This window comes from Tetrahymena thermophila (genome assembly GCF_000189635.1).
Source record: "Tetrahymena thermophila SB210 genomic scaffold scf_8254391, whole genome shotgun sequence".
NCBI lineage: Eukaryota > Ciliophora > Oligohymenophorea > Hymenostomatida > Tetrahymenidae > Tetrahymena > Tetrahymena thermophila.
Genome location: NW_002476174.1, coordinates 79717 through 94684, shown reverse-complemented (window position 1 = coordinate 94684; position 14968 = coordinate 79717). Strand labels below are relative to the sequence as shown.

The following is a 14968-nucleotide window of genomic DNA, read 5'->3' as shown; positions in this document are numbered from 1 at the left end:
AGAAAAAAATATATCAATTGAAAAAAACATCAAAAAAATACTAAATTACTTAGTAAAAAAACAATTACAAAAATGAATAGCTTGATTTAAAAGGGAGGTATTGAAGCTGGTATCTTCATATCTTCATTTGTTTTCTTTAAGCTTTGGGTTAATAAAAGAACAAACTCAAATAATTCTAAAGCTCATAGAGATGTCATTCAACCAACAGATTTCGAAAGAATGGTAGATCCAGAAGATTCAAGCAGATTCTATAATATCTATCCTGAGGAAAAGATTGTAGTTAGATTTTTACACTGATCTAAGAAGGCTGTTACTATTATAGTCCTACCCATTATATAATTTTAACTAAAATTAACTTACTAATCAATGTTTTTTTATACTGATTTTATATTACTATGTCTTTAAATAGATTTTATTTTTAAAATGTTATTAATATTCCTCTAATTAAATCCTATTTCAAAGCTCGATTACTAGAAGATAATTATATGAATAAAATAATTATGTAAAAAATGAAATATATTATGTTTTCATGCCATATCAATTTATTATAAAAAATATATTTATCAAATATCAAATAAAATAAAGAGCATATAAATTTCCAACAAATTTAATTTGTTGTAATTTCTACTTACTTTATTTCCAAATGAAAATCTATACAATCTATATTGCTTTCTCTGATAAATACAAATTAATTATAAAAAATATCTAATTTATATTTAATATCAGCATTTAAAAGTCTATCATTAAATAAATAAATATAAGAAATTGCTTACTTTAAAATGCTAAGAAATATTCAAAATATGATGAGAGATTAATTTAGAGATTTAATTTGGAAAATTTGTTTAAATCAAAATGAAATATTTTTGTGATCAAAAAGAAAATTAGAAGAATTCTTTCCTATTTATTATATGGTAATTATTGAATATTTAAAATTATTCATAGATAATGCGATTAATCAAAAACTTCGTTTTGAATTCAAGCAAAAGACTTTAATAGAAATTGAAATTCAAATTATTTTAATACGAACTAAAAATTTTGAAATATAATAAATAAAGTAGAATTATACAAATATAATCAAATTACTGAATTAAAAACTCCTGAAAAATAAAACCTCAAAAAAAAAAAAAAATTTGATTTCATTTATAAAGTGAAAAAACAATTTTATCTCATAATGTATAAATACATTTCTATTAAGCAAGTATGTCAAATAAATTGATAAATTTTATTAAGCAATTTAAATCAAATTGCTTTGTTTAGTTGAGTAAAATAATTAATGAGAATAACGCTTGTATTGAGCTAAAAAAATTGGTGTTTTTTTAAAGTAATTACTGTGTTTCTATAATAAAAACAATGACCGCAATTTTTTAAAATAGGTTTATCTATTTTTTTATTTATTGCTAAAAATTTTTTTATAAAAATTATTTATTATTATGTCCATCTACTGTCTAAAAATATTTCTTAGCATAAATTGTAAGTTGTTATTTTTATAGTTTTAAATACTATAATAGAAAAAATTTGAAAACATAAATTATTAATATTTCTAGTTTAGGTTGAATAGTATACTAAATATGAAATAAATATACATAAAAAATCGTGAAGCTTGAAGAAAGAAATTCTTAATAGAATTTAATTAGAATCATTTGATTTTTTAATTTTTTTTTTTTTAGTCAGAAAAAGCTTATTGCGAATTCAATTTAAAAATTTATGCAATAATTTAGTATAGATTGTATTGGTTTGAAATCAAAAAACTATAATGAAATTTTGCAAACAAATTTTACATATTAATTGATTGACTTAATCTCAAAATTGTGAAAGAAATTAAAGGTAAAAGAGTTAAAAGAAAGAAAGAAAATTTCACAAATTTTTATTATTTTCAATTGTTTGTGATTGGTCATTTAAATATATAAAGAAAACAAATAAACTCTTAACAAAACATCAAAATCAATCAAAAAGGTCTTAGCATTAGGACAGGTGTAAAATACTAAAAATCTATTATCAAAACTTCAAAACCATTAGGGAACTTCTAACTAATCTCAACTCACTCACCCAGCTCTATAAAAACATTTAATCTCATAGATCATGTCGCAGTCTTCCAGACCGGATCAACTGAGATAGAATGTTGATTGTAATCACGCCATTTCTCTTTAAATATTCTTATTGTTTATACTTTTCTCTTTAACAATATGTTATTGACTTTTAATTAACAATAAGGAGGAAAAAATCCCTTGCTTACTTTATATTTAAAGATTGTTATTAAACAGAAATTTTAATGCAGAAATACCAAAATAATTCTTGTTTCAAGTGAAAAAATATTTTATCAAACTTATTTAAGAACAGAATATAGAATTTAAAGCGAAATCTTTTTATAAAGAACCAAATTCATTGAATAATGAGCAAAGCATTTTTGCAAAAATTAGTTTAAAGAATGAAGGAATTTTAAGCAATAACAACATGAATATATAAATTTATAATCAAATAAGTAGAATAAAAATGAAATAATTAAATTTGTTTTATATATAAATATAGTTAATAGTGTTTTATTAGTGGGTTTTGATCAAATTGATCAACCAGAAGAAGGAGAACAAAATTTAAGTATTTGGAATGATTAATTATAAAATTATAATAAAGTGGTTGATTGCTTCAACAAGTAAACTCAAGAAAGGAATTATATGGGAAACAGCCATTTAAATAATGGAGCATAAATTGCTGCTAAGAATCGTATGAATTCAGGTTCAAAGCAGTATGAGAATATCCGCAGATCTAAATAAAATTAGTCTCAAATTCATTTGAATCAACCTATTCTCTTAAATTCTGTATAATAAAATTTTCCTATGTCTATGCAAATGGGATAAGCAAGTTCATCATAACAGTCTTAGCTATAACAATAGAATTCTGGTACAAATCTATAGAATTATTACTAGAATTAGACAACTGCAAAAGCATTAAATCAATCAAACACAGCTTCAGTGACTCCTTCTTAGGCTATTTTAAGTTCAACTGCAAGAGGGTTTATGCTACATGCAAGTAAAGTTTTATTAGCATTTTTATATGTGAATTCCTATCAAATGGTTATGTATATTCACAAATTTTTATTGAAACATTTTTGTCATGCTTTCTTAGAAAATTTTTTTGGAAATTTAAAAATATAATGACTTTAATCACCATAAATAATTAAGTAAATAATATTGATTTTTATAATACCAAAATTGATAAAAGAATCATAATTTAGTGAATACAATAGTAAAAAGTTGTTGTTTATTTTCTAATCACATAAACAAACAAATATATAAATTTTTTGTTTAAATTACATATTGATTGATAATTATATTTTTCTCAAATTTAATAATCTACCCAATTTAATTGATAATTAACATATTCAAAAAATTAGGATTAAATAACAATATAAATAATGATTTATGGTAATTAAAATAGAAAATGCTTTTTTTAGTTTTGATTGAAAAATAAATTCAAATTTTAATTCTAATTTTTTAAAAATGATAGAAAGTAAAAAAATTAATTCAGTACAACCAAACAAAAACATATTGAGTGATTTAAATGAAGGAAGTACTTTAAATTAAAACGTCTAAGAAAATCAAGTTAACCAAGGAAAAAGCTAGCAGTAGCAACCACAGTAGCTATAATAAGGTCAATAACAATAATAACAATAGTAGCAACAATAACAACAATAATAATAGCAGTAATAATAGTACATCAATGAAAACAGTTTTTTTCAATTTTTTGGGGATTAATCTAAAATCAAAGCTTTAATTTAGTAACAATCTTAGCAATAATAATAGTTACAATAATAGGTATCAGCTAATACCTAAATGAATCAAAATAATAGTGTCTTCTTTTAAAACAAAAGGCCTAAATAATCTGATTCTACTTTTGATTCCACTTGTTCATCAACTCTTGTATAGGAATCTTCTTATGTTACCCCTAGAAATACAAATAAATCTTCACAAAACTCATTCATCTAATAAGGCAATCTTCAAAATTCTCAAATATTAAATTTTAATGAAATGGGAGGATCTTGCACTCCTTCTTAACAATAGACTACATAATATAACAATAGCTAGAATAATCCTTAAGGAGTGTATAGAAATAGAAATAGCATTTCTACCCATTAAGCGTATCAAAACAGTTCTAGTAATAGCACTACCAATAATAGTATAATAAATAATAACAATAATAATTCAATAATGTATTATGATTCTAAAATAGCGCGCTAGTTAAGCTAGTTAAGTGTTAGCGATTACAGTTAATAATAATAATCATAATAGTAAAACACTGCCACGACTACACCAAGAGGTGGGAATAATAATTATTCGATGATTTTACTTCATTATCCTCAACATTACGTCTAAGGGCAAAACAATTTTTATAACCATCATCATAGACATCTATCTTTCTCTAATAACTCTTCATCGCAGCAACACTCTTTCATTCTTTCATAGTTACAGCAATCGCATATTAATTAGCATTCCTACAGCAGTAACAGCAATAACTAAAGCTTTCAAGGAAGCTAAGCATATCATGCTTAACCTGAGATTATGTTTAGTCCTATGATTCACAACAAGAGCAATGATAGTATTTCATAAAATAATTGCCATCTTTCTAGCATTAACTCTTTAAATACATCTTTTTAGCAAAACTACACTTCTTAGTGTTAGATTGATGATTAAAACAAATCTCGAACTTATAAATCTGATAGCTTGCATATCCTATAATAGCAGTAGTAATAGTAATAAAATTTTAACGATAGCTAGAAATAAAATGGTCAGATATAAGCATCTTAATAAAGCTAATCTTAGTTTTACTCTCAAAATTCTTAACAAAATAATACCTAAATAAGTCATCCTCAATTTTCTCCTTAAATTTAATAAGGAAGCTAAAGCTAGCAAAATTAAAATATTTAGTAGTAATAAAATCAGACAAGCAACTTACTACACTATCCATAAAAGTTTTTAGCAAAACCATAAGGAATCCATAGGAAAAATTTATCTACCTCATCGAAGACTAATGGTGGCTCATAGAATTATTCTAATATTTCTATATTAAACAATTAAAAATTTGAATCAGGTAGTATTCAATCTTCTAAATAAATTTAGTAGAATGATAATTCAATTTCAAATAATGGAAATTCTATTTAGAACAGTACGGCTATTAAATCTTAACAAAAAAATGATACCACAAGTTCAGCTACTTTCTCATAACTTTCAAGAAAAGTAAGAAGTATTACTAATAATATGATAGAATAGAGTTAAATTCTTGAAGAAGATGATGAAAAAATTGATGGTGAATTTTTTGATGACTCAAATAATGAATCTGAAACTGATAAGAAACAGAAATCAGATGATTAAACCAAAGGCAGTAAGAAAGCTGAAAAGAAAAATTCTAAAGGAACACGTAAAAGAAAAATAATAGCTCAAGAGGAAGAAAGTAATTACTTAATCAATCCAGATAATGTAAACAAATATTTAGATTTAAATTTATAACAAATTCATTTTCTTAAAAATAAAAATAGGTAAAGTAAGATAGTCGTACTACTGTAATGATAAAAAATATTCCAAACAAATATTCTTTACAAGCTTTAATGGAAAAAATTGATTAAAATCATTCAAAAACTTATGACTTTTTTTATCTTCCTATAGATTTTAGGGTAATATACAAAAGTTAAAATTTAATAATAAAACTTAATAAAATTTTTAAAAATAAATAGAACAAATGCAACGTCGGGTATGCATTTATAAACTTCATAGATCCAGAATTTATAAAAAATTTTTATGAAGAGTTTCATAACCAGAAGTGGGCAAAATTCAACAGTGAAAAAGTAAATTGCATATTTTTATGTAAACTAATTAAATTTTTTTACTTTTTTAAATTTAGGTTTGCTTGCTCTATTATGCTAGACTTCAAGGCCGTAATGCGCTTATACATCACTTTTAGCACTCTAGCGTCATGAATTAAAAAGTAAAATTTATTAAAAGTATAAAATAAAGCTAAAAAAATTTAAAAATAGGATAAGAAGCTAAAGCCTGTTATACTCCCTAAAAATGAAGTAATAGCTTTAGAATAGCTTTTAAAGAATCAAGTAAAATTTATTACTATTAAATTCAAAAAAAATAAATTAAATAAATTAATTTTTAGAGGGATGAAGTCCGTAAGGTATCCAATAGCAGTAGCTCAGCAGATCAAAGAAGCAAATCTCCTGAAAATATTAACGCATAACTTTCATCTAATGAATAAGAGAACTAAGCTAATACCCCAAAGCAATAATATGAAAAATCTTAAAGTAAAGAGTCTATTTATTCAAGAGGTTCAAATCATAATTCTTCAAATCACACCTTAAAAGATGAGAAATGTACCATAACTTAGTCAAACGATACTCAAAATATCTAAGCTAGATCTTCAAGCATAAAGTCATAAACTTTACTCAATTAGACTCTAAATATATCATCTATTTCAAAAAGTATCTCTCCAACAAATAATGAGGATATCAAACAAAAGCAAGCTCAACTCATAAAATCAAGTACTAAAAAAGTAACTTAATGCATGAATCCTTCTTAGTAATAGTGAAAAAAAAGAAAACTTTTGAAGAAGTTGTGCAGATTAATGAAATATTAATTTTATTAAAAAAAATAATAATAATAATAATAAAACCAATAATATAAAAATGATAATATAATGATAGTTATACAAATAATTATAAAATTGTTTCTCAAAGCTATAATTTTTCTCATAATTAATTATATAAAATACTAACAATTTTCTACAAGTAAATATGATACACAATAAAACTAATATTAGAAGATAAATAAAAATGTAGTTTGCTTATTTACTGTTTAAATAAACACCATCTTTCGAAAATCCCTCTCAAAATCCATATTTTACAAATAAAAAGACTTTAATATCACCAATTCTAACTAAATCTCTATATAAAAATAAAATCAATATAATTATTAACTTCTCTACTGTCTCTCATGCAACTAATTTTACTAATATAACTTAATATTTGCTTGACTTATAAAGAAAAACACACTAATTCTGCTTCAAAATCTTTGTGAAATAATAGATAATATCAATTATAAAAATAGATTTTATATAGTGGAATATTTATTTACAGCAAATTTTATAGTTTCTAAGGAGTGGCTAAATAAGCAGAGAAGATAGCTAGGAAAGTTACATATTTTTGGGTTCAACTTTTTTTGCAAGTGATTCGTTCATTCATTCATAAAATTTATAAATTCATTTTTGAATGTATATAAATTAGCACAAAAGAATTGCTAAAATATAAATTCCTTTCAATTACTTGAAAAGAGAATTAAAATTTTCCTACGAAACTTAAATTGATGGTGAGAATTATATTTTACAATCCATTTAATTTCTTTTGACTTTATATATCAAAATAAATAATAATAATTAAACATAATAAGTTTATAATACAAATATGAATTTTCTAAAATATAAATTACTAGTTTAATCAATTTATGCATTTTAAGGTTATGGTTGATTAAACTTAAAAGTAAGAAATTCTTCTAGTATTTAAAATAGTGTTTTATATATTAATATCTATCTGTTTGTTTCTAATTTTATTCCAATTTTTATATACTTATTTGCTTTTTATACTAAATATATTTTTCTCTTAGAATTTTTTTTTTAAATTGCAAGATAATCATATCAATCTCTTTTCACTTAATGCTTAATTTGTAAATGTATTTTTAAACATATTAATATCTATTTCTCTTTGGTTTAATTGCACTAAATTAATTCTATTCAAATAATTTATATTAGGAATTTATGTTAGTTGAAATGATTTTTTTATATTTTTTACTTTTGAAAATTAAAATCTTTATGACATTTTTATCAAATTAATGATAAGCATAAATTTATTTTGTAATTTTTAGTTATTTAACAATCAAGATATATTTAAAAAATTAAAAAATTTCATCAATAATTCAAATGGATTATTTTTATTTAAGATAAAACAATTATGAAAAAAAAACTTTAAAATTAATAATGAAGGTTTTTATAGATTTGTCAAACAAACACATATTTGAACATTCAGTAAAATTTAATAAAATATCTTTATCTTAATCAACTTTAAATTCAAAAAAGTGTTTTTTACTTTTTTATAGATGAATAGTAAATCGTGTTATGAGTATTATCAATTTGATCTAGAGAGTTTGCTTCATCTGGAAGAAAAATTTATTTTTGATTCTCTTTTTATATCTTTGAAAATATTGAATCTGTTTCTTATTGGTACAAAATAGATTCTTTTGTTTAATTTTGATATCTTTGAACAAAGTTTTCTGTATAAAACTAATCTTAAGGGAAGAATGTTGTATTGTTAACTTTACTTTCACATTCATCTTTTTAAATAAATTTATCAATAATACGAGTTTATTAGCTTTTAGTATTTAAGTCTTAAGGTTTAACTTCTAAATCAAATGTTTTTAATATATGATTTTAAGTGTCAGTTATTCTAATTTGAAATTCTTCATAGTCATCGATGGATGGCTTTCCTTAGAGGATTATAAAATTATGCTTATTTACTATAGACATCCAGCAAGGGAGCTTTATATTTTATGATATTCCATATTTTTTGTAATTAAAAAAGGATTTATCAAATAAACATTTTTTACTCCTTTTTGTATATGCCTATATAGATCCTATATTAGAAATATTAATCAGAAGTGATTCACCTTAACATTTTGAAAATTTTCCTGATGAAGACATACCAAGAGCATCTGATACTAGAGCTTATTTTAAAATATTTAATTTAACATTTTGGTATTTGAATTTATTTTATATAATCTTGAAATGAGGTGATGTTTTTAAAGATTCAAAAGCTTGCTAGATTTAAAAGTCTTTAAAGCTATATAGTTAAAATAATTTTTATTAACATATATCACTCATTTTAATATGCTCCTCTTAATTTAGTTAACACTAGAGCTCTATAAAATTTTTATACCAGTCGTTTGGACTGTAATAATTATACTATAATGCATACTATTTCAAGTAATCATAGAAAAACTATTGATCTGGCAACTGCTATAGAACATATTTTGACAATAAACAAAATACACATAAGTGCAAAATACTAGAGCTATCTTCTAAATATTTCAAATCATCAAGCATATTTATTTTCTTCCCTTTAAATTTATATTCTAATTTAGACATTCTAATGAAAGATACTACCCTACATATTTATTTTTTTAAAAATTAAATAATTTAAATTTTTTAAATGCAAATTTTATAATTATATCAAAAAAATTATTTTTCGATAAAGTTAGGTCTTAATTAATTAGAATTTACAATAATTCTAAATTTAGAAAATTTAATTTATTTTTCAAATAGAATCTGCTTATTTAAACTATAATAACACTAATACCCTAATTCATTTTAATGGGACCATGCTTTTTAAAAATGGAATAGTACCCATATTTACTTCTGTTTATACTTTTAATTACCATTAATTTTATAATATATAAGAATAATAAAAAATTATTTAATTCTAATATGAATTTATTTCTTCTTTATATAAAAAATAGTAAAAGTAATAAAAATTTATTTACTTATCCATATCAATTATTCCATCTATATCACAGAGGAAGCTTTATATATTAGAATCATACTTGCTTTATTAATAGAATTAATTTAATTTCAGAATTAATTTTTTTTACTATTGAAGAAAATTCTTATTTGGTGGCTTAAATTACTAATTCTTTTGTTATTTTTCTTGAGGCTATTATTATTGTTATTAATTTACAGAATTGTCAAAAGTTATAAGCTTGACAATTTAACTTTGCTTTAGATTATCATTTATTTACTACAACTCTATATTTTTGATACTTTCATTTTTTAAATCTTCTTAGAGTTACACTAAAACTTAATCTACAAGCTTCTGTGCTTTTAAAACATTATTCCCAAGTAATAGAATTACTTTAAAGTATATTTAATTACTTTTTAATTAAAAATAAATTAAAATAAAAGTAATGAAAAACATTGAAAAAGCAAATTAATTACATCCTGGCAGTTTCTTTGGAGTAAAAAGTATTTTTGAAGTTTAAAAAATTAAAAACAATTGAATGATACTAATAAACTCCAATTATACTAATAAGCGTAGTTAGAATAGACACTAAAAGATTTAAAATAAATTAAAGAGGTAATTAGTAGATGTAAATTGTGAATTAATCTGAGCATACTGTAATACCATTTGTCGCCTATATCTAAATGGTAACAGCTTAATTGAACATTGTTTAAGGTGCACTTCCGTAAAATCTAAGAAATTGATTTTAGAATTTCAGCCAATAATCACTATTTAATATAGTAAATTCTCCATCACTACCTTATAGATATGCTTGATAAGAGAGCTGAAAACCATCTGGTTCTTCAAATGTTTGAGATGAAAATTCTATTGAAGTCTCATCTATAATAGGAATTATAGAATTATAATATTTGTTTTTAATTTAGCTTTGTAGCTTTAATGAAGGATTTTGCATCACTCTACTCTTAATTTGAATAAAGCTTTAAGTGCAATCTGAAAATGAAATTAATTTTTTTATTCCATAATTTATTCCGTCATCTAATTTAATTAAAAATTGATGAGATTATCCATTATCAACAGCTATTTTATTTTGAGGAAAGTTTTGTGAAAACAATATTTTGTTTTACAAAATTCTATTTAAAATTTAAATAGAACCAGAAAAAATAATCCCACTTGAGTCTACAAATATAGATGAAATTACACCATCGTAAATTTTGTTAACGAAAAATCCCATTATAGGATTATTTACCTAAATAGTTAGTTAAGCTGTTGATGAGAAAGTTTGTATCATTCCAAGTTAATTTTTAAAGTCAAAACTTAAAGACTGCTAAGTTTCGAATAAGATAGGATTGTAATAAATACTTCTTTAAAACGTTAATTTCACTTTTTTATAAAGTTTTTAATTAAGTTCTGAGGTGGCTAATTAAACAACTGTAAAGGATATTTACAAATTTGGATTAAAAACAGTAGTAATTAAGTTATTTCCATCTATAAGCCCTATTTATTAGTAATAATTGTAAATATCATTACTTTAGCTTTCATTAGTTAACCCTTCATATATGAAACTTTATGAAGTAAGAGGCACAGATACCTAAACAACAAGAGTATTAAGGAATACTCCTTGAATATTTTATGAATCGATAGAGGATTTGTCAACAGATATGATAACAGAATTTATACTCTTAACAAATGTGATCCAGTAAGGTAGCTAATTCATTTAAAAATTATCATAATAAAAAACATTTGTTATCAGCGATCCTTCTGTTGGATAGAGCATTAGTAACTACAATTCTATGACTTATCCTACTTGTAGTAATTCATTTTGAATTAATCTTATCGGACTGTCACTACCTGTTATATCAATAAAAGAGGAGTGTATCTTAATTTAAGAAGTCATTGGAAATGCTCTTAAACCAAATTAACTGACTGAAAATCCATAGGAATAATCAGAGAAGTAGCAATTTCCAAACGATTGTTATTCATCCTATACATATTTACTATAAACAATAGGGTTGGTTTTATTTTAAATGTTAACAAGAGTTATCATTCCATAATCCATTGAAGAAATCAGCATATAATTTTCTTTTTAGATTGGATTACAATGATTTGCCCATCCATCTATACTAATCCTGCTTATTATATTAATTTAAGGAAGAGAGGATACATCTAAAATAGCTAACCCGCTAGACCCATCACATAGATAAGCAATATTATATATTTCTGATATAACTACTTACTCTCCTCCTTAAGTCGAAAAAGAATTTTACAAAATAGGATTCTTAGGATCTTCTATATTTAATACTAAATACATACCAATACTTCTCACTCCAATCAAAACCCATTGATTATTTGAAGAAATTCCTACAGAACGTGGAAAGCCATTCATTTGCAGTGGTACTTTCCATTCACTTAGTAATTTTAAATTTAACAGATCGGATGAATCTATGATCTATATGCCTTAAGCGTATGTCATTACTAATAGTTTTTAGTCTTAGCTAAAACGAATATCTTCGTTTCTTTAAGGATTATTATTTTTATAGCTTGAAACCTACTAAAGTAATTTGGTATTTAAAGTTAATTAACTAAGATCATAAATATCAATTGATCTATTTGAAGTATTGACAGGTTAATATAAATATTTAAAATCGGAGCTGAATTGAAGATTGCAAGTACGGGTTTTACCTTCATTAGGAATATTTATTTATAAATTGATATTGTATGGATCATTTCTTTAGATGCTTAGAATGTCTAATTAGCCACTTTATACATTTTTTAAAATTTATAATTAAAACTAGAAATAAATATATTTGATTAGAAAATTATTGTAATTTATTGGTTTTTTGATTACAATCTAATTAAATTTAGTGGTATTATTTTTGTCCTTAAAAATTATGATAAAAATTTTTTTATAATTAATTATTTAAATTCATTAACCAAAAAATATTGATATTTTTAAAATTTATTAAATAAAAATTACCATTAAGTTGCATACATAAATTTTTAATCTGGAGAAATGTAGCATCGCCACTAGTAATAGTTTTTTGTATAAGTGATCAAATCAGACTAATGACCATTGAATAAATTAGGAAAGTTATCGTTTAAATTAGGTCTAATTTGATCAAAAATTAGAATTTATTTTCCATCAGTGTAAAAAATGTTTGATTAAGAAGGTGTAAATTCAATCCAAATAGGAATACCTGAAATTTAAATCTTATAATAATATTAAGGATTAAGTCTGTCTGATATATCAAAAAAGATAAGCCCTACGATCTCACATACACAGCTAAGTAATTGGAATCGCTAGACATTTTTCCTCCCATAAAAACAGGATTCATTTTTTAGTAAGGCCAGTATAATTTGCTAATAGTAAGTTTAATTGGATAAGTAGAAGAGTCAGCTTCTATTAAAGGTGTCAAATCTACAATTTATATGCCATACCATCTGTCAAAAGCAAACAAATATTTACTATCTAAAGTAACTTCTACTTAGTCAACAAAGTATAATCCTCCTACAGTTGCACATCTATTCATTTAGAAAGTTTATACTTTTCCATTACTTTATTCTACATAATTTAAATTTAATATTGTGACCCCTAAAAATTAATCTGCTATAAAGAGCCACTTTAAATATTAGGAAAGCTATATAAAAGATATGATAGATGTTTAAGAACTGTATGAGCTTAGTTTTTGCAATTGATCACCAATAGATTTATATTATATGTCATAAGCTATGACAGAACCTTTTTCTCCAGTTATAATAGCAATTTTTTCATTAAATGCTAAAAAAATATCTGTGATAGATAAGACATCAGATGCTTATCTTTGTTGTATGAGAGTAAAATCTGTTAAATTCACTTAAAAAAGAGTCAGTTTGCTCTCATAATTAGCTAGTATATAACGAGAATCAGATGTAATAGCTACTGCGCTTATAAATTGCTCATTTTTTATGCTCGTTTATGTTTAAGAAATCAAAATTAAAGATGTATTATCAATCCACCATAATCCTGATTGTCCAGAAACTACAACAGAGTAATTTTAACTTGATTTTAATTGATTAATATTAAGTTGATTGCTTTTAAGCAGTTAATATGACCTTTAGTTAAGCTAATAAAGAAAGTTATATTACTATTATTAGGCATAATAAAATCCTAAGCTATAAAGTAAAAGTATTAGTTTTATTAAAGTCATGAATTTTATATATTTGTAATAAATTAGTTAGTTTTTATTTATTTAAACAACTCTAAGCTGATATTTTTTAATGTTAATATATTTGCTTTATTAAAAAGCTCTACTTGACTATTAATTATTTACTTAATAAATAAAAAAAACTAAAACATATTTATTAACAAAAAACCTTAATGCTCATAATTTTAATAATATTCTATTTTAATTCAGTAATAATTAAATATTTATGACTTGATCAAAGTTATGAAAATATTAATTTATAAATAGGTATGTTTATTTAAAATATATGATGATAATAAATAGAAGTAATATTTCCTTTAGTTTTTACTGAGTGTACATGTAAGAAAATAGATTAAAATTATATTTGAAATTAATTTGTAAAATAAATTTAATTTATTAATTTACTTGTTTGTTTTATTTTGATAATGATTAAAAAGTAACAATAAAGCATTTGTATGATTATATCTATTCTTTAATATATGATAAAGTAGATATTTTATAAAAATAAAAATAATAATTATGTTTAAAAATATATCATTATTTCCATTCTTTTATAATAGGGTGAGGAAATATAATAGAAACAAAAAATAATTTATCTATAAAAAAAGAGATATATTGTAAAATTTAAATAAACTATTGATTAAATAACATCATTTTTATTAATTAATTAAAAAAAAATTTCCAAATAGTTTTCAAAATGATTATAAATCAATAAAAAATTATTTTTTTTATTTATTAACAATAAGATCTATAAGAAAGGAAATGTAATTTTTATAAATTTACCTAATTAAGAATATTTGATAAAATTTAATTTGGTTTATAATGAAAATAGTAAAATATAATTTATTTTTACATTTTTTTTGATGAAAATAATTTCTTATTTGCTATTCTAGAATAATAATTTCTCTCATATGAAAAAAATATTTAGTAGCATAATAAATTTACATGTAAAAAAAAAAATTAATTTAAGATTAAATGTTTAGAATAAAAAATTTAGATTTCTTTATCAAAAAAATTAAATGTTTGATTTTGCATTTATTTTTTTTTTCTTCTTTCAATTTAAAACTTACTTTCAAAATTTTTTATATTTCTTTTTATTTTTTATTATTTTTAAATATTATTTATTATTCTACTAAATATATATTTCTTACTCAAGTTATAATTTTTCGTGAATAGCATTTAAACATTTTTAATAAAAATGAAAAAACTAATATTTATCAATATTTAAAAAAGA

At 22.4% G+C, this 14968-nt stretch overlaps 3 protein-coding genes across 3 annotated transcripts; 2 read left to right on the top strand and 1 right to left on the bottom strand. All coding sequences in view use genetic code 6, as the record gives it.

Annotated features, from left to right (window-relative positions):
• Nucleotides 1–72: 72 nt before the first annotated feature.
• On the top strand, nucleotides 73–297 carry TTHERM_00703480 (transmembrane protein, putative; the record flags this gene model as incomplete). The annotated part of the gene is made up of 1 exon (XM_001032019.3): nucleotides 73–297. The coding sequence occupies one exon, from the start codon at nucleotides 73–75 to the stop codon at nucleotides 295–297; it is 225 nt and encodes a 74-aa protein (XP_001032019.1).
• Nucleotides 298–2079: 1782 nt separating this feature from the next.
• TTHERM_00703470 (RNA recognition motif 2 family protein) lies at nucleotides 2080–6579 on the top strand (the record flags this gene model as incomplete). Its single annotated transcript, XM_001032018.2, has 8 exons — nucleotides 2080–2125; nucleotides 2527–3024; nucleotides 3502–5468; nucleotides 5528–5662; nucleotides 5723–5833; nucleotides 5890–5973; nucleotides 6023–6094; nucleotides 6151–6579. The coding sequence occupies 8 exons, from the start codon at nucleotides 2080–2082 to the stop codon at nucleotides 6577–6579; spliced, it is 3342 nt and encodes a 1113-aa protein (XP_001032018.2).
• A 1530-nt stretch (nucleotides 6580–8109) lies between these two features.
• On the bottom strand, nucleotides 8110–13646 carry TTHERM_000703469 (hypothetical protein; the record flags this gene model as incomplete). The annotated part of the gene is made up of 4 exons (XM_012800055.1): nucleotides 12528–13646; nucleotides 10030–12309; nucleotides 9579–9965; nucleotides 8110–9202 (listed from the first exon to the last, which is right to left on the bottom strand). Exons 1-4 carry the CDS (start codon nucleotides 12542–12544, stop codon nucleotides 8110–8112), a joined length of 3777 nt encoding a protein of 1258 aa, XP_012655509.1. The 5' UTR covers nucleotides 12545–13646.
• Nucleotides 13647–14968: the final 1322 nt, after the last annotated feature.